Source organism: Bactrocera tryoni, chromosome 2 (assembly GCF_016617805.1).
Source record: "Bactrocera tryoni isolate S06 chromosome 2, CSIRO_BtryS06_freeze2, whole genome shotgun sequence".
In the NCBI taxonomy this organism is placed as follows: domain Eukaryota; kingdom Metazoa; phylum Arthropoda; class Insecta; order Diptera; family Tephritidae; genus Bactrocera; species Bactrocera tryoni.
In genome coordinates, this window is record NC_052500.1 from 84,035,345 (window position 1) to 84,061,091 (window position 25,747).

The window sequence follows — 25,747 nt, forward strand, 5'->3', positions numbered from 1 at the left end:
GTGTTACTTCGGCAAGTGTTGTTGTGCTCTTATGACTCACGTAGTGGCGAATATACTTGCTAACGTTAGCCCACTTAAAAGTACTTAAGCAACGGCATGTGGCGTGCCGCAAGGGCGTTGTTGCAATTTGACGTTTCTATGTATTCCCTTCGTATAAACATTTTGCCTACCTACGTCCCATTCTATACGCTCGGCTACGGCTCTCCCTTCTTCTCTATCTCGCTGACATTTATGATTTTTGGCACGTCGCAAATTTTACAGCCGCAAAGCCAACAAAAAAGCAACAGAGTTAACAGCATCCACGATCCCATGCCACCGAACACTTACAGTGTGCGCAAAGGTAGTTATTCTTGTGACCCTGTTATGGGAAAAACACTGAAAACCAAACATCGCAAAATATATGTCTGCCACTGCTCTCAACATCTGTTTTTGCTTCTTTCTTCTGCATAACAGACAATTTTCGTGGTCATTTGTGCCAAGTAATGTCTACGACTTTCGGAAAAATAAAAATCGCTTTAAGCATACTGTGTTTCGGCGCACAAATTGAGGCTGTTTTGGCTGAGTCAGCTTTAGAGTGGAAGAATATACATAAGTGTAGAAGTAAGACACTTCACCAAACCTATTTTACAAAAAACTAAACAACATTTTTACGCATTTTAAACGAATCTTTATTATTGCCTTCAAAATAAACTCTTTTGAGCCCTTATACTACTATCGGAGTTTCAAGTCTTCAACCAATTAATAAGATGAAATAATAGAGCTAGAAAGCTTTCCTGGAGGCCCAATATTAAGCCGAGGGTAAGGAAGACGTCTGATGCCTTATATTGCTGTGGAGGTATAGAGAAAGGTGTGAATTCCACCAAAGATGTCGACTCTCACCAACGGAGGTGTTTTGGCTCGACGAAACCGTAGCCAACCCAATAATATTCTATAATGTTTTCGTCTAGTGAAGCGCGCCTGAAAAGGCTGCACTTGCTAAAAGGCTTGAACATGCCCAAAAAGCGGCTTTCCCGAACCCCTACGGACTACACCATCAATAGCTCTTAATACCATTTTACCGCACCCGAGGACATTGCCGGCAAGTGTATTGCTTCCGCTTTTAGGCTCAGGGAAGCTGGTATCCGAAAAAGGGTACGCCAATAGTTTCTCCTCCTTCAACTGCATTCCTGGAAATCTGGATCACTGCGACGCAAAGGCTGCTTGTGGTGACTTTTTCTCTGTTCATATACCGACAAAGGCTAAGTTATAAGAAGAAGCTCCGGAAGAAGTTTTTTCACGAATGGGTCGAAACTACGAGGGAATGTTGCAGGAGGAATTTTCTGTTAGAAGCTCTCCGTCGATCCTAAATTTGGTTTACGGGACCCCTGTAATGCTGCAATTAATCAGGGAGGTGTACGCTTACTCCGGCAGCAGAGCGGCATAAGCTAGCTAGAAGGAGCACTATTGCCTCGCTCATATCGCGAAGGAAACGTGTTGCATCTCCATTGGCGTCTTGATTTCTTGTATTAGACTAAAGGACCTGCAGTCCGTCAGGAAATGGTCGACGACTAGCTTCATCAATCCATCCATAGCCGTCTCAAAAAATTTCTGGTAGGAAGAAAGCGCTTTATCGATTTGTAAGCATCTTCTAAGCTGTCCAAGTGAGATCCTTGTTAAGATCGACCTCTTAAACTAACCTATGCAAGAATGATAATCTTAAGCCTCGCTTTGGATGGCTTCAGCGAATTTTGGTTTTTTCGGTTTAGGTTTATTTTTAGAGTGCCGTTGACTTGATTGCTGGATAGTTTCGATCTCATTAACCCACTTCACGTCACCAAGAACGTGGCGTTTGATGAACTTAGAGTCCTCTTCTACATTATCAAGGATCTCTTTTGCAGAGTCTATTCGATGAGTGGATCCATAAGATATGTTGAGATAAAGTTCGTGATAAAGCAGACTCACCGAAATTCTTCTTTAAAATTATCAACAAACTTCACACGAACTTGCGAAGTATTCTAGGAAAAAAGCTTTGTCGACAAGTCCGAGTCAAATTTTATCAGATGGTATTTTTAGTAGGTTGGACTTCTACCGATTACCGACTTTTTGTTAGATATTATTTGCCATTTCCGATTATTACGTACGTATGTATGTATGTTGGTCAACTTGCAACTTGCAAAGAAATTTTTAGACAAAGGCTTAGGAATGGTGTAACTTGATTCCAGCCGTAGCAGTTCAGTTCTGCACATACTCGTGCGTATTTTCCGTCAGAGCAGCCATAGTAGTAGTACCCTTTGATAATACTAATTATGAGCATACACAACATACACATGTATATGTAAGTACACATACATACATATGTATATACATACATACATATATGTGTGTATGGTAGTATATTATATTATTTCGAGCCCAAATGTGTATTTGCTGAAAAAACGCCAAATAAAAGCACCGAACCATTCAAATAACGACAATGATCACTTCAATTTGAAGTTCACGGTTAAATGAGTCAGCAACTATGGAACATGTGTAGGTACTTTTACACTCTAACCCCTGAACGCTAACTAGAAACTCATTTAAGCTGCCATTCTTCCGCAATCAAGCTCTCAAACCCTTTTGGCCTGCGTGTTCAAATAACAACAACAATGCGCAATTGAAAAACTTTCCACTTTCAGTGCAACAAAAACAATGGCAATGCGCGTATTATAAATGCTGACTTGAAGTTATTGCAATTGTCCTATATCAAAAACAGTCCTACTGTACATAAATCCCTACATATGTATGTATGTATGTAAACAAACAAACACACCGTTACAACAACAAAATTTCGTAAATTCCTTTTGTTTACATTTCCACTTAAAATCATTCAAGTACACTTCCCTACGTCGGAATTTTGTTCGTGTATGTTGCTCCGTTATTTGGTAGGTCTGAGGGTCATCAGAAATTTTCACTTAGACACTGTATTTGGCACGCGCAGTGTATGCTTTGTAAATCTGTATGTCCTAAGTTTTTAATGGTCTGGAGCTAATGGCTGAAGTTATATCAAAGTTCACTGCCTAAGGACGAAAATATTTCTCTATGTTTGATTTATTTTCGAATAAAACTCTTGACTTGTTTCTGCTAATTTTTACATTCCTCTTTGAGTTGAGGAGAGCTGTTGGATTTTGATTATTGTGACCAAAAAACCCGGAAATTGTAATTAAAACGCAAAATATTAGGTATTCATCGACTGAAAATGGGTTCCACGAAGCGGCAATTTCAGTTTGGAGAACAAGAAAAAATCAATTGGAGTCAAATCTGGTGAATGCGAATGATCGATGGTATTCATTGGGTTTTTAGCTTTAAAGTCGGTAACAATAGTGGCTGGTTGCAATGGTGCATTATCATCGTGTAAAATTTATGAATTGTCCTCCAACATTTCCGGCCATTTCTTCTCAGCCAATACCTTAATACGGTCAAATAGAATTCCTTATTGACGGAATGTCCGTTTCTTGGAAATAAATTCTTGTTGCATCAAACCACGAATATCGAAAAAGACAATGGGCATCAACTTGACTTGGCGTGGCTCCGCTCGAGTTTTTCCTCTCCATTCCGATGATTATTGACTTGCGTGTCAAAATCATAAACCCATCTCCATGCTATCCATCGATATGGGATCGGAATTCATATGATCAAGCATGTCCAAAGAAACCTGCTTATGGTACTGTTTTTGAAAAAAATTCAGCTTTATCGGTCGAACAAGAACGCGTTTCACACCCAAAATTATTCGGACCGACTCCCGAGAGATGAAAATTAGAATTCAAACACATTTTGAACTTTGCTGAAAAGATAACGTATTGCAGAAGCCTTGGTTTACTTGAATCTGTTCTTCTTGTCGATTCTGACAGCTCATAGACTCCTCCATTTATAAATAGTATAGTAAGATCTGAAAGTTCCGCGGCACAGTTCTTAGTAATTATTATTATTTTAACTTTTTTTATTCTACATAATGTTAAAAAAACCTAAACATTAAATCTAATAATATCACATTAAGAAGAAGGAAGTCATGTTGGGTTTAAATACACAAAATGATGCAATATCTTTTCAAAACTTTCCATATTTATCTTGTATACAAAGATATGATGTGATAAGCTGATAACACTCACTTACTGTAGTCGAATTTTATGTATGTATAACCCCTTTTGACTTGTTATTTTCGGACAGCAAATAGACAGTCAACTCCACTATTGGTCTACGTCTTCGTCCATAGACTTGCCTTTCGTCTCTGGCACAAATATCGCTATATATAGTAGACCTAAAGCAGCGAATGCCGCACAAGCCCAAATAGTCTTTGCCAAACCAAACGCCTCCATACATAGTGGGAACACTTTCAGCAAGGTAAAAGCGAAGACACTCATTAATGCGACACAAAACGATACGCCCTTTGCACGAATCTGCAGAGATAGATACAGTAAATACGGGTGGATTTTGAAACTATACAATGCCTTATTACCTTTGTCGGCAAAATCTCGACGATGATAACTGCAGCCACTGGTATAAGGCCCACATTCGCTGTGAGTATGATTAGCGCCATGAGTACGAGTGGAAGCCATGAGCTATACGCTGTTAGGTCCACGTTTGCTTCTTCCACTAAGAAAGCGTACGTACCGAAAGCTGCCAAGCAAATGCCTGTGGAAGCTGTCGAAACGAGGAGTAATACTTTGCGCCCAAAGCGATCGACCACAATCATGGCAATATAGGCACCTAGAATTTGAACCACACCGATCATCACTGTGTTCGTGTCAGGGTTGATTTCGGTTTTAACAGCCGAAAAAATTGTGGACATGTAGTTAAGTAATGCGAAGCTGCCAGTCGCTATGTTAATGAAAACGACTGCATTGGCGATGCCAAAGGCGCGTAACGAGCGCTTCGTGACTAAAAGCCGAAATAAAAGTCTGCGTAACTAAATTGTCTCAAAATTTAAGTATTGTATTTTTGTATAAACTTACAGAAATCGCGCAGTGTGACCGCTTCCGATTGTGCTCTTTGTTGTTTCACGGCGCTTTTCAATTCCGCATATTTAATATTGAACTGTTCGAGCTCAAGTTTAGTCGAAGTTTTGTTATTCAAATAAAATTTCAACGATTTCTCTGCTTCCTCCTCCCTTTCACAACGCAACAAATACGAAGGCGTTTCGGGGAAGTAGAGTGCGATTCCCAAATAGAGGACCGGCAACAATATTACCGCCATCGGTATAATGTGGTAGGGTACATATGAGGAGAAGATATAACCAACCAACATGCCGGCGTTGAGGGCGAGCGTGAATAGTGAGGTGAGACGACCGCGAATACTGTGTTATAAATTAAATAAAAGTAAATTTATACAAAGGGACATGTGACACAAGGATTGCTGCAACTCACATTGGATCTGCGATTTCGCCGATGAAAATCGGTACCACAACCCAATTGCCGCCACCGGTCATACCGGAAGAAAAACGTGCAGCATACAGATATTCAATGGATGGCGCCACATAGATTAATATCCAGGATAGCTATAGATTACAAATAATTAAATTAAGTATAATTTCGAAGGCGCCAGGCCAAAGTTGTACACTTACTATATGCGGTACTGCGAGCAGATAAATGCAGGCTTTACGACCAATGGCATCCATCAGCACACCAAAGAGCAAATTTCCTGTAAGGCCACCGACGCAAAGCAGTGAACCAATCCATGAACCCTGCTCCACCGTAGCGACAAAGTCAAGCGGACTTTCGGTGGGCGATTGCAATTTAGCCAACATGGGTGCGAACCAGCCAATGGCGATGCCATTGCAAAATGTTATGATGGTTACTAAGTGGGAAGAAAAATTAAATTATCGCACAATAATAATGAAGAAATATCCTGAATTAATTTTGTATATATTTTTTTGTATACAATCTTATAAATAGAACTGGTCCATTTAAACTACCCGAAGGTAGAATGCTATGTGGTGCAGAGGCATGGACGATGGCAACATCTGATGAATCGACGTTACGAGTTCGAGAGAAAGGTTACGCGAAAGATTTATGGTCCTTGCGCATTGACCACGGTAAATACCACATTCGATGAAACGATGAGCTCTATGAGATATACGAAAGTGTGAAGACTTTGACTTAATTCAGCGAATTAAAAGACAGCGGCTAGGCTGGTTAGGTCATGTCCGTTTGGACGAAAATCCGCCGGGAAAGCAGAGGAGGAGGAAGACCTCGACTCCGTTGGAAAGACCAGGTGGAGAAGGATCTGGCTTGGCTTGGAATCTCCAATTAACGCAATATAGCAAAAAGAAACGACTGGCGCGCTGTTCTTAACTTGGCTATAACCGCGTGAGCGGTGTCTACACCAGTAAAGAAGAAGAAAAAGTATCGATATCTCTATTAGTATTGCAGTCGTTTATTTACGACGCAAAAAGTTTGTCCAGCTACTTTTACCAAAGAAAAAGAACGAATTTACTTGAAATTTTAGGTTTTCTGCAGAATAAGGGGAACGGCATCGTACTACTACTTTATTATGAACGCAAGTATTGAGTGCGAGTGTTCCATCCAACTCTGTTCATGACGATAATATAGAAAAATTTAAAAAACAGTGTTTGAAAATCGTCGTGTTGGCAACAGAGAGATAGAAGAGGATCTAAACTTCTCTTATGGATGGACTCAACACATGTTGGTTATTAAGCGTGTCAATGATAGACTTGTATCAAAAGACCTGAGTCTTTTGTAAACCCGAAATCGAGTAGAGGTTCCCAAGAGAGATGCTTGATAACCTAGCTGAAGAACCCTTATTTATCAAGAGCATAATTATTGGTGAGACTTGTGTTTATGGATTTGTGATCGAAATTGTCCAAGAATTCAGCGAATGGTGCTCCAAAAATGAACCCAAGTGGTGAAAAATTTGGTATTATTTGTAGAAGAAATAAGCCGAGGAAAGCTTCGCCCAGTGGTAGTGCATAACCTCGTAATGGTTAGACATATACCAAACAAAAATTATAAGTAGACCAAAAAGTTTTGTTTACTGCTCTGAAGCCTCCAAAAGAGTGCGAATTGAGGGGACAGCCTTGAAAACGAGGTCTCCGCATAACAATTACATAAATATTTTATCAAAACGCGATACTTTGAAGTACTCTGTGGTAAAGGTAATTGAGTGTAGAAATTTCTTCGAGAATTGTTGCACGTCGCCTTGTAAAAAATAATATCTTCGAAAGGTTGTCTCGGAAAGTCCCAATGTTGACAAAAAAGATAGTGGAACAATCGGATTTCTTTTGCTTTGGCACATATCAATTGGACCGGTGAAGAAAATGCAAAAAAGTGGCGTAAGATGCTTGGGTGCGATGAATGTATTAATATGGTAGGCAGCGCTGAAAAAACTTAAGTTCAATGTCCGAAGAATACTGAAAACAATCGCCGATACACAGTAATAAGAAGTTGATGCTATGATTTGGCCGGCGCAATGGCCAGACTTAAATTCTTTAGAAAGGATTGTAAAAAAAAAAAGCTCAGACTCATTCAGTCATGAAATAAGGATAAAATATGGACAAGAAACTAAGCGGAGTAGTTTTCAATACTGAATTCAGTCTGTTTCAATTCTATTGTCAATAACTGTATATGAAAAATTGGAGGAAGCGATCGCATACTTGTGTTGGCTATGGATTCTGTCAAATTCAGAGAAAGGTATACATTTTTTGGTAGAAATCACTTTTGCCTTTGCCACCTCAGAACTTACCACTTGCCGCCGCGAATAATTGCATGCGATAGGCGCTGCTGAAAACACCCTCTGAACTCTTGCACATGTTGAACAGCATTTTGTTGGGATCCTTATATAATTAGTTAAAAAAAACCGAGTTCCGGCAGACTCTTTTAAAATTCGCAGTATTCACTCAACAAGTGTAAATTTCACTTGATTTCTGTATCCTCTTCGCACAGGATCACTACCCTCGGCGCACTTAAATTTTGTATGACTCTCTCACTTTCATATACATTACGTTTTCGCACTCTATCACTGGCGGCGACGAACTCTAGCGGCTAACAACGAAATTGTCAAATAATCTTACACTTTTATATGCGAAAAGCGCCTTCTACGCATTTGGAATGCCATCTTAATTTTATCTTAAACACATATCGCATTTCATCACAAAGCCGGTGAAAAGATAAATACGCTCGGGTTTTTGTGGACAGATGTAGATTTGCATCTATATATGTATGTATGTATGTATGTTTCCAAGTATATAAAATAATATTTGGTTTGTGACGTAGTCTTTTTCTGGGTGCAAAAAAGTGCAAATAAAACTTGTTGTTTGTTGTAAAAGTGTCAAGGTTTTCATGTTTGAATAGCAAACAAAAGAACAGAAGTGAAAAACCAAATCAAATATAAATTATCACAGTAGCAGCAAGTGTTTTGGCGGGTGACACTGCAGTATACACATTGGCAAAAAATTGACTAAGTGACCCCTTAGCAACACTGTTAAATAATAACTATTTTAATACATGAAACTAAGTATAGCCGAAAACCGAAAACCCCCAGAGCCAGTTTGAACCAGTGATGATACAGATACCTAAATATAAACTCAAATATCCAAAAATATTTACTCCAACGTAGGCAAGTGCACGGGCTTAACGCAATTGTTGAAAAGATAAGAGAATTAGCATTTATTTGCGTATAGTTTTGGAAATAAAAATGCGGCATAGCCATATACTAATTTTAGATCCTATCAGTTTTATTATTTACCGGCGCCCAAGAATCAAGTTATATTTTTCTGCCCTCCTCAATTGACTACACGCCTCCATGTGGTGGGCTCTTCCACTCCTTCGACTTTCTTGAGCACTGCAATCTAGTGTTGACAATGCTGATGCATCCGCTTACCGACAATACCATAATATCTACTATGGGCCCAAATTTTTTTTACCGTGACTCATTTAACATATAAAGAAAAAGGATGAAAAATATATTTATATACATGCCATTGCTTCTATATTTTGTGTTATAAATCAATTCCTTGCAAGCAAGTGCAGGCAGCAAGAGCTAATCTCAGTATTATGAAACTAGTTGATAAATTTAGAAAACATATTGTAGCAAAATGAAAAGATAAGAAGAAAAAGTTAATATAGGTTGTATCTAAACTATTATACCCTTCACAAGTGCATTTTTTTATTGTTGTTAATTTCAGTACACAGACGGACCTGGAGTGCGCTTAGCAGGAACTGGTCGATGACTAGCTCCATCCATCCATCCATACATAGGCATCTCAACAATTTTGTGATAGGCTCAAAGCGCTTTGTCGATTTGTAAGCGTCTTCCAAGCTGTCGCAGTGAAATCCTTGTTAAAATCGACCTCTTAACCTAACCTAACCAATATAAGAATTATAACGCTTAATCAAATATTCCATACACTTGTGTTAAGGCTCGCTGGGATGGCTTCAGCAAATTTTGATTTTTTCGGTTTAGGCTTATTTTTGGAGCGCCGTTGGCTAAATTGTTGAATATTTTCGACGTCTAAACCCACTTCTCGTCACCGCTAATGTTGCGTTTGATGAATTTAGTGTTCTCAGCTACATTATCAAGGATCTCTTTTGCAAACTCCATTCGACGTCGCTTTTGCAAAAGATTCAAGTCCTTTGGTACGAGTCTAGTTAAACACGCCTCATAGCCAAAGCATTAATTAAAATGTGTTGAGTGGATCCATAAGAGATGTTGAGATTCTCTGCAAACACAACTATTTTCAAGCAATGTTTCCTTAGCTTCTTTCATGTTGAAAAGACGACTTGCATGAAACAAGTTGTCCATGACTTTTAACCTTAACTAAATGCTAAAAACTTGTGCTCGTAATAAAGTAGAATCTCCAAAATTATTATTTAAAATTATCGACAAACTTCACACGAACTAAGAAGAAAGGAAAAGATAGTTTTGCCGATTTATATGAACAAGTCCGAGTCAAATTTGATCAGATCGACTTATCGCTAGATGCTATATCCCATTTCTAATTATAACGTATGTACATACATATGTATGTCGGTCAACTTGCAATAATATAATATTGCTTCCAAACAAATTTTTAGACAAAGGCTTAGAAATGTTATAATTCGATTCCAGCTGTAGTCATTCGGTTCTTCACATTGCAAGAGCAGCCATAGAAAGACCCCTTTGATAATACTAATTAATTATAGATATTCTATAAGTATATACATATGCATGTATGTATATGTAAATACCAATATAAATATATGTAAGTGGATGGTATATTATATTATTTTGAGCCCAAATGTATATTTCCTGAAAAAAGCGCCAAATAAAAGCACATAACCATTCAAATAACGACAATGATCACTTCAATTTGAAGTTCACGGTTAAATGAGTCAGCAACTAAGGAACATGTGTAGGTACTTTTACACTCTAACCCCTGAACGCTAACTAGAAACTCATTTAGCTGCCATTCTTCCGCAATCAAGCTCTCAAACCCTTTTGGCCTGCGTGCTCAAATAAGCGCTTCTTGTGGCACCGAGCTTGGTTTAGCTTTGCGCTCAACAACAACAATGCGCAATTAAAAACTTTCCACTTTCAGTGCAACAAAAACAATGGCCATGCGATTGTTATTATAATGGCTGAAGTTATGTCAAAATTCACTGCCTAAGGACGAAAATATTTCTCTGTGTTTGATTTATTTTCGAATATGTCTCTTGACTTGTTTCTGTTAATTGTAGCATTCCTCTTTAAGTTGAGGAGAGCTGTTGGATTTTGAATATTGTGACCAAAAAACCCGGAAATTGTAATTAAAACTCAACATACATATTTAATTATTCATCGACTGAAAATGGGTTCCGTGAAGCGACAAATTCAGTTCGGGGACAAGAAAATGGGTTTTTAGCTTTAAATTCGGTCACGATCGTGGCTCGCTGCGATGGTGCACTATCATCATGTAAAATCTATGAACTGTTCTCCCACAATTCCGGCCAATTGTTCTCAGCCAATACCTCAATACGGTCAAATAGAACTCCTTATTGACGGTCTGTCCGTTCCTTCGGAATAAATGCATGATGCAGCAAGCCAGCGGCTTTGGCCAGATTTTTTTGGTTTCGGCTTGTTTTTCCTTCCATTCCGATTTTAATTGACTTGCTTGCATGTCAAACTACCCCTTGTCTCATCGGCAGTTACAATGTTATCCATGAATGCGGAATCGGAGTCCTCAAAATCAAGCATGTCCAAAGAGATCAGGTTATTGTGCTGTTTCTGAAAAAAGTCAGCTTCATCGGGACAAGCAAGAACGCGTTTCATACACAAAATATCCTCCAAAATGATTCGAACGAACTTCCGAAAGATGTAAATTGGAAAAAGAATGTATTACAGAAGCCTTGGTTTACATGAATCTGTTGTTCTTATCGATTCTGGCCACTCGTGGACTCCTCCATTAAGATCTGAAAGTTCCGCGGCACACTTCTTATTATTATTATTTTAATTTTTTTTTATTCTACAAAATGTTAAAAAATCCTAAACATTAAATCTAAGAATATTACATTAAGAAGGAAGAATATTTATATTTATTTTATATTTAAATACACAAAAGGATGTAATATCTTGTCAAAATTTTCTACAATTATCATGTATATTTCTACAGATATGATGTGATGAGCTTATAACACTCACTTGCTGTAGTCGAATTTTATGTATGTATAACCCCTTTTGACTTGCTATTTTTGGAAAACAAATAGACAACAAACTCCACTATTGGTCTACGTCTTCGTCTATAGACTTGCCTTTCGTCTCTGGCACAAATATCGCTATATATAGTAGACCTAAAGCAGCGAATCCCGCACAAGCCCAAGTAGTCTTTGCCAAACCAAACGCCTCCATACATGGTGGGAATACTTTCAGCAAAGTAAAAGCGAAGACACTCATTAATGCGACACAAAACGATACGCCCTTTGCACGAATCTGCAGAGATAGATACAGTAAATACGGGTGGATTTTGAAACTATACAATGCCTTATTACCTTTGTTGGCAAAATCTCGACGATGATAACTGCAGCCACTGGTATAAGGCCCACATTCGCTGTGAGTACGATCAGCGCCATGAGTACGAGTGGCAGCCACGAGCTGTATGCTGTTAGATCCACGTTTGCTTCTTCCACTAGGAATGCGTACGCACCGAAAGCTGCCAAGCAGATGCCTGTGGAAGCTGTCGAAACGAGGAGTAATACTTTGCGCCCAAAGCGATCGACCACAATCATGGCAATATAGGCACCTAGAATTTGAACCACACCGATCAAAACTGTGTTCGTGTCAGGATGGATTTCGGTTTTAATAGCTACAAAAATCGTGGACATGTAGCTAAGTAATGCGAAGCTGCCAGTCGCGATGTAAATGAAAACGACTCCATTAGCGATACAAAAGGCGCGTAGGGAGCGCTTCGTGACTAAAAGCCGAAATAAAAGTCTGCGTAACTAAATTGTCTCAAAATTTAAGTATTGTATATTTGTATGAACTTACAGAAATCGCGCAGTGTGACCGCTTTCGATTGTGCTCTTTGTTGTTTCACGGCGCTTTTCAATTCCGCATATTTAATATTGAACTGTTCAAGCTCAAGTTTAGACGAAGTTTTGTTATTCAAATAAAATTTCAACGATTTCTCTGCTTCCTCCTCCCTTTCACAACGCAACAAATACGAAGGCGTTTCGGGGAAGTAGAGTGCGATTACCAAATAGAGGACCGGCAACAATATTACCGCCATCGGTATAATGTGGTAGGGTACATATGAGGAGAAGATATAACCAACCAACATGCCGGCGTTGAGGGCGAGCGTGAATAGTGAGGTGAGACGACCGCGAATACTGTGTTATGAATTAAATAAAAGTAAATTTATACAAAGGGACATGTGACACAAGGATTGCTGCAACTCACATTGGATCTGCGATTTCGCCGATGAAAATCGGTACCACAACCCAATTGCCGCCACCGGTCATACCGGAAGAAAAACGTGCAGCATACAGATATTCAATGGATGGCGCCACATAGATTAATATCCAGGATAGCTATAGATTACAAATAATCAAATTAAGTATAATTTCGAAGGCGCCAAGCCAAAGTTGTACACTTACTATATGCGGTACTGCGAGCAGATAAATGCAGGCTTTACGACCAATGGCATCCATCAGCACACCAAAGAGCAAATTTCCTGTAAGGCCACCGACGCAAAGCAGTGAACCGATCCATGAACCCTGCTCCACCGTAGCGACAAAGTTAAGCGGACTTTCGGTGGGCGACTCCAATTTAGCCAACATGGGTGCGAACCAGCCAATGGCGATGCCATTGCAAAATGATATAATGGTTACTAAATGGGAAGAAAAATTAAATTTAATCAAATTTGAGTAGAACTGGTTTTTCCTAGATTGATACAACCTCTTTTTAAGTTCGTGTGTAAGCTCGATATGTTTACGACGCAAACAGTTTGTCCACCTCTTTTCACCGAAGAAAAGGACGAGTTTACTTGAAATTTAGGTTCCCAGTAGAATGAGGGGTATGTTTATAGGTTATGTTCTCAAACTAGTTCTTCTATTGGGAACCTAAAATTTCAAGGAGACTTTGAACTGAACGCAAGTATTTGAGTGCGAGTCTTTCATCCAACTCTGTTCCTGACGATAACATCGATAAAGTTAAAAAACAGTATTTAAAAATCGTCATTTTGGCAACAGTGAGATAGAAGAGAATCTTTACTTCAGACTTTAAGAGATACTTGAAAACGTTGCTGAAGAACTTAGATACATCAAGACCATAATTATTGGTGAAGAGTCTTGCATTTATAGATATGGCGAGGAATGGTGCTCCAAAAATATGCCAAATTCGAAAAATGTCACAATTTGGTATTATTTGTAGAAGTAATCGGCCGAGGAAAGCTTTGCCCAGCGGCAGAGCATAAGCTCGTAAAGAGTTTTGCAAAATAATGGTTTTAACGAAAATGGCAAAAATTATAAAAATACCTCAAAAATTTGTGTTGGAGTACAAATTGAGGGGACGGCCCTGAAAAACGACGTCTCGGGATAACAATTATATAGAGGTTTTATCAAAATCCGAACCTTTAAAGTCCTCTGTAGCTATTCAAAGAGGATTGGGTGTAGTATTTTCTTCCAGAATTGTTGCTCGTCGCCTTTTGTCCTGGAAAGTCCCCTTCATGACAAACGGACAGCGCAACAATCGGATTTCTTTTGCTTCGGCACATATCAATTGGACCGGTGAAGAAAGTGCAAAAAAGTGGCGTAAGATCCGTTTATGTGATGAACCCAAAATTATATTATTCTAAGATAGAACGGCCCATAATTTCCCAAATCCAATGTTTCTATTTGCTGAATGGATCATGGTTTTAATTTGGCAGTTCCATGACAATGACCCAAAACATACTATTACCGGTGTGGTCAAGATCCTGGATCCCTGGATTTAAATTCTATCGAAAAACTTTGTAAAATTGTAAAGGAAAAGTTAAGACTCAATATACCACGATATAAGGAGGGACTGTGTGGAGAAATCCAAGAGGTAACTGTATATGAAAAAAACTTTAGCCTTTGCCACTTCACAACTTACCACTTGCTGCCGCGAATAATTGCATGCGATAGGCGCTACTGAAAACGCCCTCTGAACTCTTGCACAAGTTGAACAGCATTTTGTTGGGATCCTTATATAATTTTTCAAGAAATACGAAGCGAGCTCCGTCAGACTCTTACAATTCGCTGTATTCACTAAACAAGTATAAATTTCACTTGATTTCTGTATCCTCTTCGCACAGGATCACTAGCCGCGACGCACTTAACCTTTGTGTAGCTCTCTCACTTTCATATACATTACGTTTTCGCACTCTATCACTGGCGGCGACGAACTCTAGCGGCTAACAATGAAATGGTCAAATAATCTTACACTTTTATATGCGAAAAGCGTCTTCTATAGCAACATTTTTAAAGAAAAACTATTTATATATATGAAATTAAGTATAAACGAAAATCCCAAATATATAAATATCCAAAAATATATACTCAAACGTAGGCAAGTGTACAGGCTTAACGCAATTGTTGGCAAGATAAGAGAATTATCATTTACTTGCGTATAATTTTGTGAATTTCACAAAAGTGCGACATAACCATGTACTATTTTTAGATCTTTAGAAGCTGATTTATTGGACGCTCGAATTTTAATTTCTCTCCGCTAATGACAACTTTTCTGCGCTTCTCATTCGGATTCACGCCTTCATGGGGCTAACTCTTCTAGTGTTGACGATGCTGATTGACCTGCTTACCGGTAATATTTTAATACCTACTATTTGCATCAAAACCCTTCACAAGATCATTTTTTATAGCATAACAATGATTTTCAGCCATCAGTGTGCATGACAGCTACATGTTATAGTGGTCTGATCTGAACAATATATTCGGATATCAAACGCTGCCTTAGACAATATTCCATGCCAAATTTCATATTAGATATAACCATTTTATAACCAAAACTCAGGGTCTCCGACGTTTCCTTATGGTTGTTACAGGCATCGTGGAATTCTTAATATACCCTGTTCAGGACATAAAAATGACGAAATTAGAAACGCAAAGTTTCTTCCACAAATTATCTTGTATCCACACCTTTATTAGTAGTAAGTAAACGAAACAGGATAAGCAATTTGACATGCTCCAGTGTCGCTCCACTGAAGCGACATTTACCTTAACAACTCTTTTAAATGACCAAAGTTTTTACGTCAAAATTCTTTCAATAAAATTCCTTTTCTAAAATCCTAAATTTCATTTGCGTTTGCGATTTCCATTCTTCTTTTCAAATTACTTTCCAATCAAAGCAACGTGGCGCAACTATTCAGATATTTAAACAAAAAGATCCTAAGCCATAAACTACACAAATTTGTGGCATGCCATAAAAGGGATAATATGGCACAATTCATTGCTCTTTGACAGTTTACTGCATACGTCTTTCAACTTGACTCACACACACACATAAGTACTATGTAGATACAATGGGTTTCAACTTTTTAATGCTCAACATTGAATCGGTATGTCCCTGCCACGTCTGCAATTGTGCAACATCATTTACCGCATTATTTAAAAAGGTATTCAGCATTTGTACGCAACTGTCACATTGTAATGCAAAGCTTCGATGATATGGGGAGATAGGTTGGTACCCATGTATCCTTTCCACAGCTTGTCCTTGCGGCTGGGTCACTCAATTCGTGCAATCAATTTGAGTAAAACTTATAACAAATCAACTCCCTGGTTGACAATAATTTAATCCGTAGAACTGTACAAATTACGGTCGGTCGCATATATGCATATATCTCTATATATATTTACAAATAGGTATGCTTACTAAGGATGTGGTTTGTTTGCTGGCGTCCTTAGTCCTCGCCTACCTGAATGAGAAATCAGTTTTCAACATTTGCACACACGCGCAGAACGAAAGCTAACAATGACTGTAGACAAATACAAATAAGTATTTTGTAAAGCTTTATTTGGCAGCTGTCAGCTGCGGCTTTGATACGTAAGCGTTTGAAAGTTGACAGGGAAGCGTCTGTGTGCCGCAATTCGTGCGGTGGATCTGTAAGCTTATGCATTATAGTCGCACTTTTCGTAGCACTGCTTTTAGTTTGATATTATCAACCAAATTTTAGTTTTCCTTTCTACCTTTTCTACCAGAAAATTTGCTTACTGGGTCGCTTCGCTTGCGCAGTTTTTGCTTCTTCCTCTGTCCTTTCTGGCGCAGGTTGTGGATTTTCCAAGTTTAAGTAGGGTCAAAGCGTTAAATTTGGGTGCCAGCTGGAATTTTTCTAATGCAATTGTCTGTATGGCAACCCTTTTTATGGGTCAGTATGAGCCACCCTCTAAGTGTCTGGGCGGTTTTGTACGGGGCATGTTGCTGACATGTATTTGTGAAGTTAATGATTTTTAACAAAATACTTCTAATTATATTGTAATTAAAGCATAATGACAGGCAATTTTAGCTTAACCCTAGGTGTTTGTGGAATATCGATTTATTTACTATTAACCAAAGTAATTTGCAAAGTGGACACATTTTACATGTGAAATTTATAACAATTAGTAATGACCGGCAACTAGTCAAAAAAAAAGCTAGTCACAACAACACAGCAAATCATGTAGAGCTAAAATCAATTTAGTCCTTTCTCCAGCTTCTTACTCTTATGAGGTTATAGCCGAGTTTACTACAGGAGATGGTTTCTTCTTTTCATTGGGGGTGTTTTTTTATGTGGCGGGTCTCCAACACAGCGTACAACCCTGGACAGGGATGTTTTGTCGTCTCACTTTAGCTCGCCATCAAAATTTTTTGGCTACCCAGAGGATAATTGGTCTAAGACCGGAAGTCGTAAGCCAAATTTAAAAAAAGTGAATGGCGCTCAGAGAATTTTCCTCACTTGCGTGAACTTCTACACATAGCTCCATTCTCCAGCTACTAGACGATATACAGACACTGTCTATCAATAGGAATGACGTGATTTTGACAAGCCGTCACGGCCATGTTTGTGCACAGATTTGTATCAAATTTTGTCAGTGTGTTAAGTAAGGTTTGTCATTTCATCATGCCTCGGTTTACTTTGGTTCAGCTTCTCAATCGAACAAACTTGTCGCTGTTGGGGTGAGTCAAATCCTCATGTGCTTTAGGAAACTCGTTTGCATTCCCAAAAATTGACCGTTTGGTGCGGATTGTGGTGTAGCGGCGTCATCGGGATTTATTTCTTTCGAAATGAGGCCAGAAGCCGTTACCATCCATAGCGAGCGTTCTAACACGATGTTGACGGACTTTGTTTCCCCGGAATATTGAAGTTGACGCGGCCGACCTCTATTTCCAACAAGAGAGTGCGACACCTCATGTTTCACGTCTAAACATGGACACATTGCGTGCGAAGATAAGCGATTCATTAATTTCAAGAAGTTACAGCTAAAATGCTGTACCGTGATGTACGTCATAAATGTCATACAAATATATGCATAACACCACGTCGTTCTTGTTGATAGACCCTATATAATATTTCAACAATTCTTAACTGAATAACTTGTACTTCAGCCTGACAAAACTTACGCATTTTGACACAATTGTTGCATGCTACTTTAAACCAGACATAAACGTTGAGCTTGTCGCAAAGTATTGGTACATTATGTAACCACAACTCACACTTTCAGCTCGGATCTAGAGAATGAGAACTAATCGCTAAAATAAACAAAGAAGAATGCGTCATTTGCAGTGCTTTACTGCTTTTGGCAACCGAATATTAAAATATACCAAGGAAGAGCACACACAACGACATATAAAAATGTCTTTTCGCTCACCTTTCTACACAACTTTCTTTCAAGTTTATTTCACAAAGGGCGCCGAGTGGTGGAGGTGAGTGCTTAACGAGGGAGTAAAGTAAATTTATGCTCGCATTGAACGAGTAAGACGACCGCACAGCGAAAAATAAAAATCTACATGCCCATGTAAGGATGTGTATGTGTTCCTATAAGCTACTGTATATGAAGTATTGCTTGGGCTGGTTCTCCCAAGCAAGCACGCAACTGTCAGAGGAGCACCTTGTCTGCCACATGAAGTATACACTTGCACAATGGAAGACTGTGGCATCTTTCGAGACCTTGTGTGCGTGGCTTCACAAGACTTGTCTGCGGCAAGGAGACCGCAGGATATGCCACATTGTCGGAGCCGCAATTTTCAGCGCTGCTGTGGGACTCCTTCCACATTTCACATTGTTTTTCGTTTACGCTGTAGTAAGCCCTGCAAGTAGTTATGTGAAAAAATGGCGCAATTCCGGGGAATATATGTACTCGGTTTCTTGCGCTAAACTGTTTACTTACAAGTAGATGCGCCAGCCATATCATGTGTCCATGTGTGCTTATTTTGGTATGAAATATATTTGCAATATCCGCAATCAACCACACACATATGCACCACGCCAAGGAGTCTGCAACACGCAGTGGATTCGGTAGTCTGCTTTTATGCAACGACCTAAAGCACACTATAAAAATGCGTTAATAATGAAAGCCGACTTTAGGAGCTCGGTGTATGTTGGCGCGCTGGGTCTTAGCATATCAACATGCAAGAAAGGAAAAGGAAACGAAATAACGGATAATTATATTGACAACAACAAAACTTTTTATGACAGCAACGAAACGTACATTGAAGAGTATGTTACGGCAACGGGACCATTCTTTTTTGGCATTGAAAGTCAATGCTGCAACTAAATTTTTTACGGTTATGTCAGCCAAACGCTCGTAAACCTATATAAAAACTTAAAAGCTTTCTGCAAGCGAACTCAGCAACACAAAATATTGTTTCGATATTTAAGACTTTGGAGAATGATATTAAATATCGAATATGCTTGTGCTTGAAAACTTAATTCTTCAGTGTTAAGCAAGGATGGCTTTAAATTTGTATGAAGCCAGGCACATCAGAACTGTCGATAGCTTTTATGGAGCTGGAGCTTTAAGAGCGGGCAGCTGACAATCACAGTTGTCGGCGAAGTTGTCTACAAATCAAAGTAACTGGACTTGCCACAGAGAAAATCTTAAATGTGCGCGCTTTGAGAAAATTTTAGAAGAATTTGTCGGATCATAAATTTTTAATATTAAAAATCCCCTCGGATTAAACAATTTTTTTAATAATTAAATATGAGTTTGACGCAAAACCTTCCGCGTTTTCAAATACAGTTTCAAGAAAGAGTCAGGTTAGGTTAGGCGCAGGGTTGATCTAAACCAATAGAACTCAAATATTTGTCCTTTGTGTTAACCAGAAACTCCTTAAAGTGCTTCAACTCATAAATCGACGAAGCGGGCTTACCACAATTTTATTAAGTTGATTATCAATCCCAGCCACTTCGCTAGGTTCTCCATCGAGATAATTCATAATTTGCCCAAAGCATCCGATAAAATATTGAACCCCATCGCGTATTTACCTAATGGACAGTGTCCAGTCTACAATAACCCTGCAATAACTGCGAGATTGACTTTGCTAAGTGCAAGTAGTTCGGATGACCTCTTACGGTTCACTTTTGGCCAGAAGGATCTCGTAGTCGCACATCACCCCACCTCTTTCCAATTGATTCTCTACAACAATATAAGGCTACCGATGCCTTCCTCACTCTCTTCACCTCTATTGCTACACGAGTATTATATAAAAATAGTTCCTTTGTCATTCTGTCTAGGCATTTAAAGTTGCTTAAAAAATTAATATCGACACCCTATTCAGCTTCCTACTTTGGGGTTTTTTACACAAAACTCAAAATAATCAACATGAAAACATTACTACAACTTTTTAAGTTAAATAATTTCGGCAGCGTACGTCCGACAGCTAAACAAAAATGTAGAAATTTCAATTACATTAATTGAACCGTACCTACTGCTGTACACAGGGCACTTACCTACCGAAACAGTAGTTATTTGTACGAACTCGACGCGAACTATGCTCCGTTATTTGTGTATTTTATGTATTCATGTGTACTTATGTATGTCCACATATGCATATATCTGTATGTTTGTATTGAATATATCTGGGTTTTATCTAAAATAACCTCTGGCTTGTTGCATGGAAGACCGACGTTGGCGCGGCAGTGAAGTGTCACTTCACTGGCGCCATTTCAATTCGCTTCACTCATATTCGGGATTTTCTATTACCACAAAAAGTTATTCGGTCGTGTAGTTGGTTAGCGCACCAAATTCAACTCGCCACAATCTTTCAGCGCTATCTGTTGTCTGGTCGCGTGTGGGTTCATACTATCTGGGGGCATGTTAATTTGTGGGGAGAAAAATTTTGTTAAAATGTATCAGAAATTTAATTATATAAATATTATACGAGTAAAAGGGTTTTAAATTTTTAAAAACTTAATTTAAAAAAAGATTGATAGGTTAAGTTAGATTAGGTTAGTCTGCAAACAAGGCCAATGAGCCACGCCACCACCACCACCACCACCAGTTTTGGTGCCTTGCGATAAAAATATTGATATATTTTTAATATATTATTTTGTAGTTCCTTTTTTCTTTTTAGAATAATCTATGTATTCAACCTATTTTTAAGCTTAACTAGTAATTACAACCGTGATTCAGATTCGTTCGCACCCGTGTCCACAACTTCCGACGTTCAATTGTGGGAATTTTACGAGCTTGTTTGGCTCTTTGCTCTTAATTTGTTCGTCAGATAAGCAGCCAGAGCCAGCCATTGCCATTTATTTATCTGTATCTGTTTCTGAGCCTCCTGTCAAGAAACCTTGGGTATAGTTTCTCTTCAAACACATTATCCTTGATTCGAGCGTTGAACCTGGGTGTGCTCGCATGGCAGTCAGTCGCACTAACCATTGCGCTACGGAGACCTCAAAACAGCGGAGCGTTAAATGAGCATATTTAAACATGCATTTGTTAAATCGTATGTAGATAAATAAGGCTTAGTTATCCTATTGATATGAGTAGTATGCAGGTCATACTAGTCTCTCATATGGGAAATGGATGAATGCAAGGATTAATGCGCGATTTAACCCTTTACGGACCGGACCTAAACCAACTGCCAAAATTTTTTTCTTAATTTTCGGACTTAAAGTGTTTTGTATTTTAAATGTGATTAGATAAAAAACAGTCCTTTGTCTCCCCAAACTATCCAATGACCATTTTCATTATTTCGCTTTGAGTTGGGGGGTTCTTCAACAACATGACTGCGCTTCAGACTAGACGCTTCTGAGGAAGAAGGTGACTCCGGAGTTGAGTCGGTTTCTACATTTTGCATAACACTAGAGCGTCCCCTTTTCTTGTGAGTAGAACTGAAAATACCGTCAGGAACAGGATAGGTGGCATATGCTTGACGTTTGTATTAAAAATTTTGAGATGTCTTCGATAAAGGAGACGGAAATTAATAGCTACTGCTTTGCTTTACTTTATAGAGCTGCAGAAGCATGTCAGCAAGATCAACTTCAACTTACATGCCCCGATTGGTTGGTTCATCTTCCACAAATGTGGACAATAACTTAACTGCACAACAAATTTTGATTAAAGCATCATCGAAAAATGTATTGAGATATTGAATTGGCTTATTTACTATGTTAAAGTCTTCTACGGACTATTTCCAAGTAACGTCTTGAACGTCGATTGGTCTTTTCCACCACTTCAATTGGGATGGATCAACTTTTCCAATAAGTAGGTGCTCCATATTTTCTGGTTCTTTGGACATTTCTTGTTTGGCAGTACTTTGTAGTATATCAATTTCAATATCTTAAAACTAATTAAAATCTCTTGCAAACCTTTCTCCAGAAGCTCATCGCTGTCTTCATTATAAATGGCCAAAGTTGCTTATAAGCAAATTGCATAAATAAGAAATACAATTGAAAAATATTTTAATCGCTTTAATGTTTTTTCAGTGGAAGAAGTGCTTCGTGCTCGAATAACCCATTCAGTCGACTGCTGTTTACTTTCGATCTCACACGAATGAATCCACGATTCCTACCTTCGGTCTCATACGTACATATATGTAAATCCATGATTCAATACCTGTCACGTAGTCATAGACGTGTTTCGAAATCAGTTTTTTAACATTTTTTTCGACCACCTTTTGACCGCCTTTTTTGAGCGATCGACAAATTGTGTGGGATCCAAGTGAAAAATTTTCAAATGTACATGAGCCAATATTGATAGTATGCTGGTTTAACTGTTAAAAATGGTCACATGACATCTTGCAATATCAATTTGCGCACAGCATCAATAGTTTCCGGGACAAGAACTTTGCTTTTGGTTGCTGTGTTGAAATGTTGAATTCCATTTTTTTTTTACCGAGGTGAATATTTTAAGTAACTGTAAACCAAACAAATAGCGCTCGTATGTCAAAGCGTTCAGAGTATGTATAGCATCAAAATTGTGAAACTTTATGATAAAATTGTGAGTTGCCAGATTGCTACACTATTGTTGCCAAATCCCAAAAAAAGGGCAAATTACGAATTAAGTTCTCCATACAATGACTCATATTTTTGGTAAAACTCAACTTTTTTTTATTAATTTTGTCAATTTTGAATTTCTATCAATCGTGAGAGAAGATGGGGGCGAGTATGCCTTATATTAGTTGAACACTATAAAGGGATATTTCTAAAATATATTTTTGATTTTTTGTACTTCGATCAACAAAGTGTTTAGTTTCAGACTTCTTTCACACACATTTTCACAATTTGTGTAATTCATTCCTTTGTCCATTTCTCTATTTGTTCCTCAATAGTTGATTCCACTACTTTGCCGCTCGCTTTGGCCATTTTCCAAAAGTATATCGTCACATCGGTTAAGAATTTCTTAGTGGTCTCTTCCAGACCAGCATCGTTAAGGATTTCCAAATAGCGCATATTTGAAACACCAGTATCCTTCTCATTATTGAGCAGAAAAGCACTTTCGCTGAACTGAAAAGAATTAAGAAGTAATGTTTCAGTAAAAACTACATATATAAATTGAAAGTTCTGATTGGCTTGCTTACCTCAACGAAAGTGTCACGCCACATTTTGTCCTTCTCCTGCACGGAGTCCGCCAATATAGCTTTCTCCAAGCGCTCAATATACTTGTCTATATCCGCTACGCGCTTCACTGTGGCCGGTAGAAATTCCTTTACCTTGCTGAAATAATCAATTTGCGAGCGAAATAGGGTATTGAGAAAAATTTTGGTCTCATTCAAGGCCTCGCGTTCGAATTGTGCACGTGTGGCGCTACTAATGAAGCTATGCTCCACTGGGTTCTCAACTGGACTTTCTGTTACGACTGTTTCCTCGCTCTCAGCGCTACGCGGCTCCCGTGCTATGTAGGCGCACAAGTAAAGCTGCGGCACGTGAGGCAGATATATTGTTGTATGTAGTATTTTTATTTTGATAACTAGTCTTAAGTTTTATGGAGTCTTACCTCAGCGCTTAGCAAGCAGATAAAGGTGATTACAATTAGTTTCTGCGTCATTTCTTGTCTCTTCTGTCTCTTCGTGCACTTTCACAATAGTTTGGGCGTGGACGCGGTTTCACACAGTTAACACAGTAGTGCCTGCGACACCTTAAGCTATAAAACTGCTACTGCAGATTTATTTTTATGTAAGTAAATATTTTTGTCTAAGACAGTTGAAGTATGAAATGTATTTATTGCGCTGACATCTTATCAGCTAACTTTTGTCACAGTGTGGAATTGCTGCTGACTTGGTCGCCACAACTGAGAGAAATCACTTCACTTTGTCTTCGTGCTGATAACGCAGATGATATTTTTAAATGCGAAGCAAATTGAAACAACTTCATTAAATACACAATAAAGTACATATTATAATTGAAATTCCACAAAAAGAAAATAATTAATTAAATATTGATAACGAATCGTGAGCTACACGATACACATACACAAGTCTTAACTTTGTTTATTTAGATTAAGCGAGACTGCAAGCTGAATGGTTAGTCTGGCATGCCAAACTAATTTTCGCATTTTTTGTGTATCACAGCCCGTTTTGTGCGCCTCAACACTCGTTTAAGTAGCGCTATTAGCTTGCTTATCGCCATTATCACCTTTCACTGTCACGCTTTACGAAAGCCGGCGCTGCTGCCGGGAATTACACGTACAAATTTCTGTATCCCAACGCTTGGCGCCCATTAGTGTGCGTTCATCTTAAGGGAAGTGTAACTGTCATTGAACCCTTTTCAATATGCAACAGCTGTGAAATGTGCTTTACAACTGCGTCCGTTGTCCGTTGCTTGCTTTGATTGCTATTCTTATTTGCTCTGCCATTCTCTCTCGCTTACGTACGGGTTAGTAGCCTTTCTTTTCACACCCCCAACAGACGTCAATAAATATTGCATTGTGTGCTGTGTGGTGTGCGCCATTGCTCGCCTATCACTCACTTACGCCAGCGCTTATCAGCGTAAGCGGCCCATAAACCCCCTTCGATGGAAATGTATGCGAGAATCCGCACACATGTTCGACATTTTCAATTCAAAGTGAACTCGTACAATGGAAAAAATGGGAAAAAGTGTAAAGCAGTCTGGTAAAAGCGCTTCAATATTGTCAAGTGCAAAAATCCGAAATAAAAGTAAATGAAATGGGTGAAATTCAGCTATGAAGTGTATTCGGATCGATTATTTCTGTTATTATTTCATTTCTATTGTATTTTGAAGAGGGAGTTACAATTTCCGAAACATTTACAATAACACGTGTTTGCATTTATAAACACCCCATACCCAGGCCCATTCATATGTGAAAGAGCTTTCATATTCCTCTTAAAAAGTATAATTTCGTCGAAGGTTTCGCGTCAGCTCAATGTAGAAAATTCGCACTTTTGATTCGAAATAGACAAAACTAGCCGCCTTAGCCCTTCCTGAGGATGCCGACAGGCAACACCAGTACCACGACGTAGGCAGAGATGGTCTTATAATAATTCAACCTGTTGTCGTAGTGAGATAACTAGTTAAGGTCAGGCTTCTTAACTGGGTGTTCGTTGCTTCTCAATAGCACAGCTTCCAGATAGATGTTTGACTATGTTTGGGGGTACAAAAAGGGCTGGATAAAGGTGTCATGTAAATAAATGCAAATACAAATTTAAAGGAGTCCGAATCTCAGGTAAAAAAAGTCTGAGGAGGCTAGTTGTTTCCAGAGGAGAATAGAATTTGTAACCAGCTCAAGAATAGCCTAGACCTAAAACTATGGGCGAGACGACCGCAAAATCATTTGCTGATGTGGCTCGGAACCACCAGCAGTGACAGCCATGTGACAGAGACTAAGCCGTCAGCTGAACAATTAGATGGAAA

General features: G+C 38.7%; 3 protein-coding genes across 3 annotated transcripts in view; 1 reads left to right on the top strand and 2 right to left on the bottom strand.

The window, feature by feature from the left end:
- Positions 1–25,747, top strand: part of LOC120769106 (centaurin-gamma-1A) — a 289,994-nt gene that overhangs the window by 46,317 nt on the left and 217,930 nt on the right. The gene's annotated exons all lie outside the window — the stretch shown is intronic.
- Positions 4,028–8,004, bottom strand: LOC120769107 (facilitated trehalose transporter Tret1-like). The gene is made up of 6 exons (XM_040095969.1): positions 7,714–8,004; positions 5,576–5,808; positions 5,379–5,509; positions 4,968–5,308; positions 4,472–4,893; positions 4,028–4,412 (listed from the first exon to the last, which is right to left on the bottom strand). Exons 1-6 carry the CDS (start codon positions 7,790–7,792, stop codon positions 4,203–4,205), a joined length of 1,416 nt encoding a protein of 471 aa, XP_039951903.1. The 5' UTR covers positions 7,793–8,004; the 3' UTR covers positions 4,028–4,202.
- Positions 23,002–24,198, bottom strand: LOC120769114. Its single transcript, XM_040095976.1, has 3 exons — positions 23,874–24,198; positions 23,458–23,793; positions 23,002–23,383 (listed from the first exon to the last, which is right to left on the bottom strand). Exons 1-3 carry the CDS (start codon positions 23,922–23,924, stop codon positions 23,171–23,173), a joined length of 600 nt encoding a protein of 199 aa, XP_039951910.1. The 5' UTR covers positions 23,925–24,198; the 3' UTR covers positions 23,002–23,170.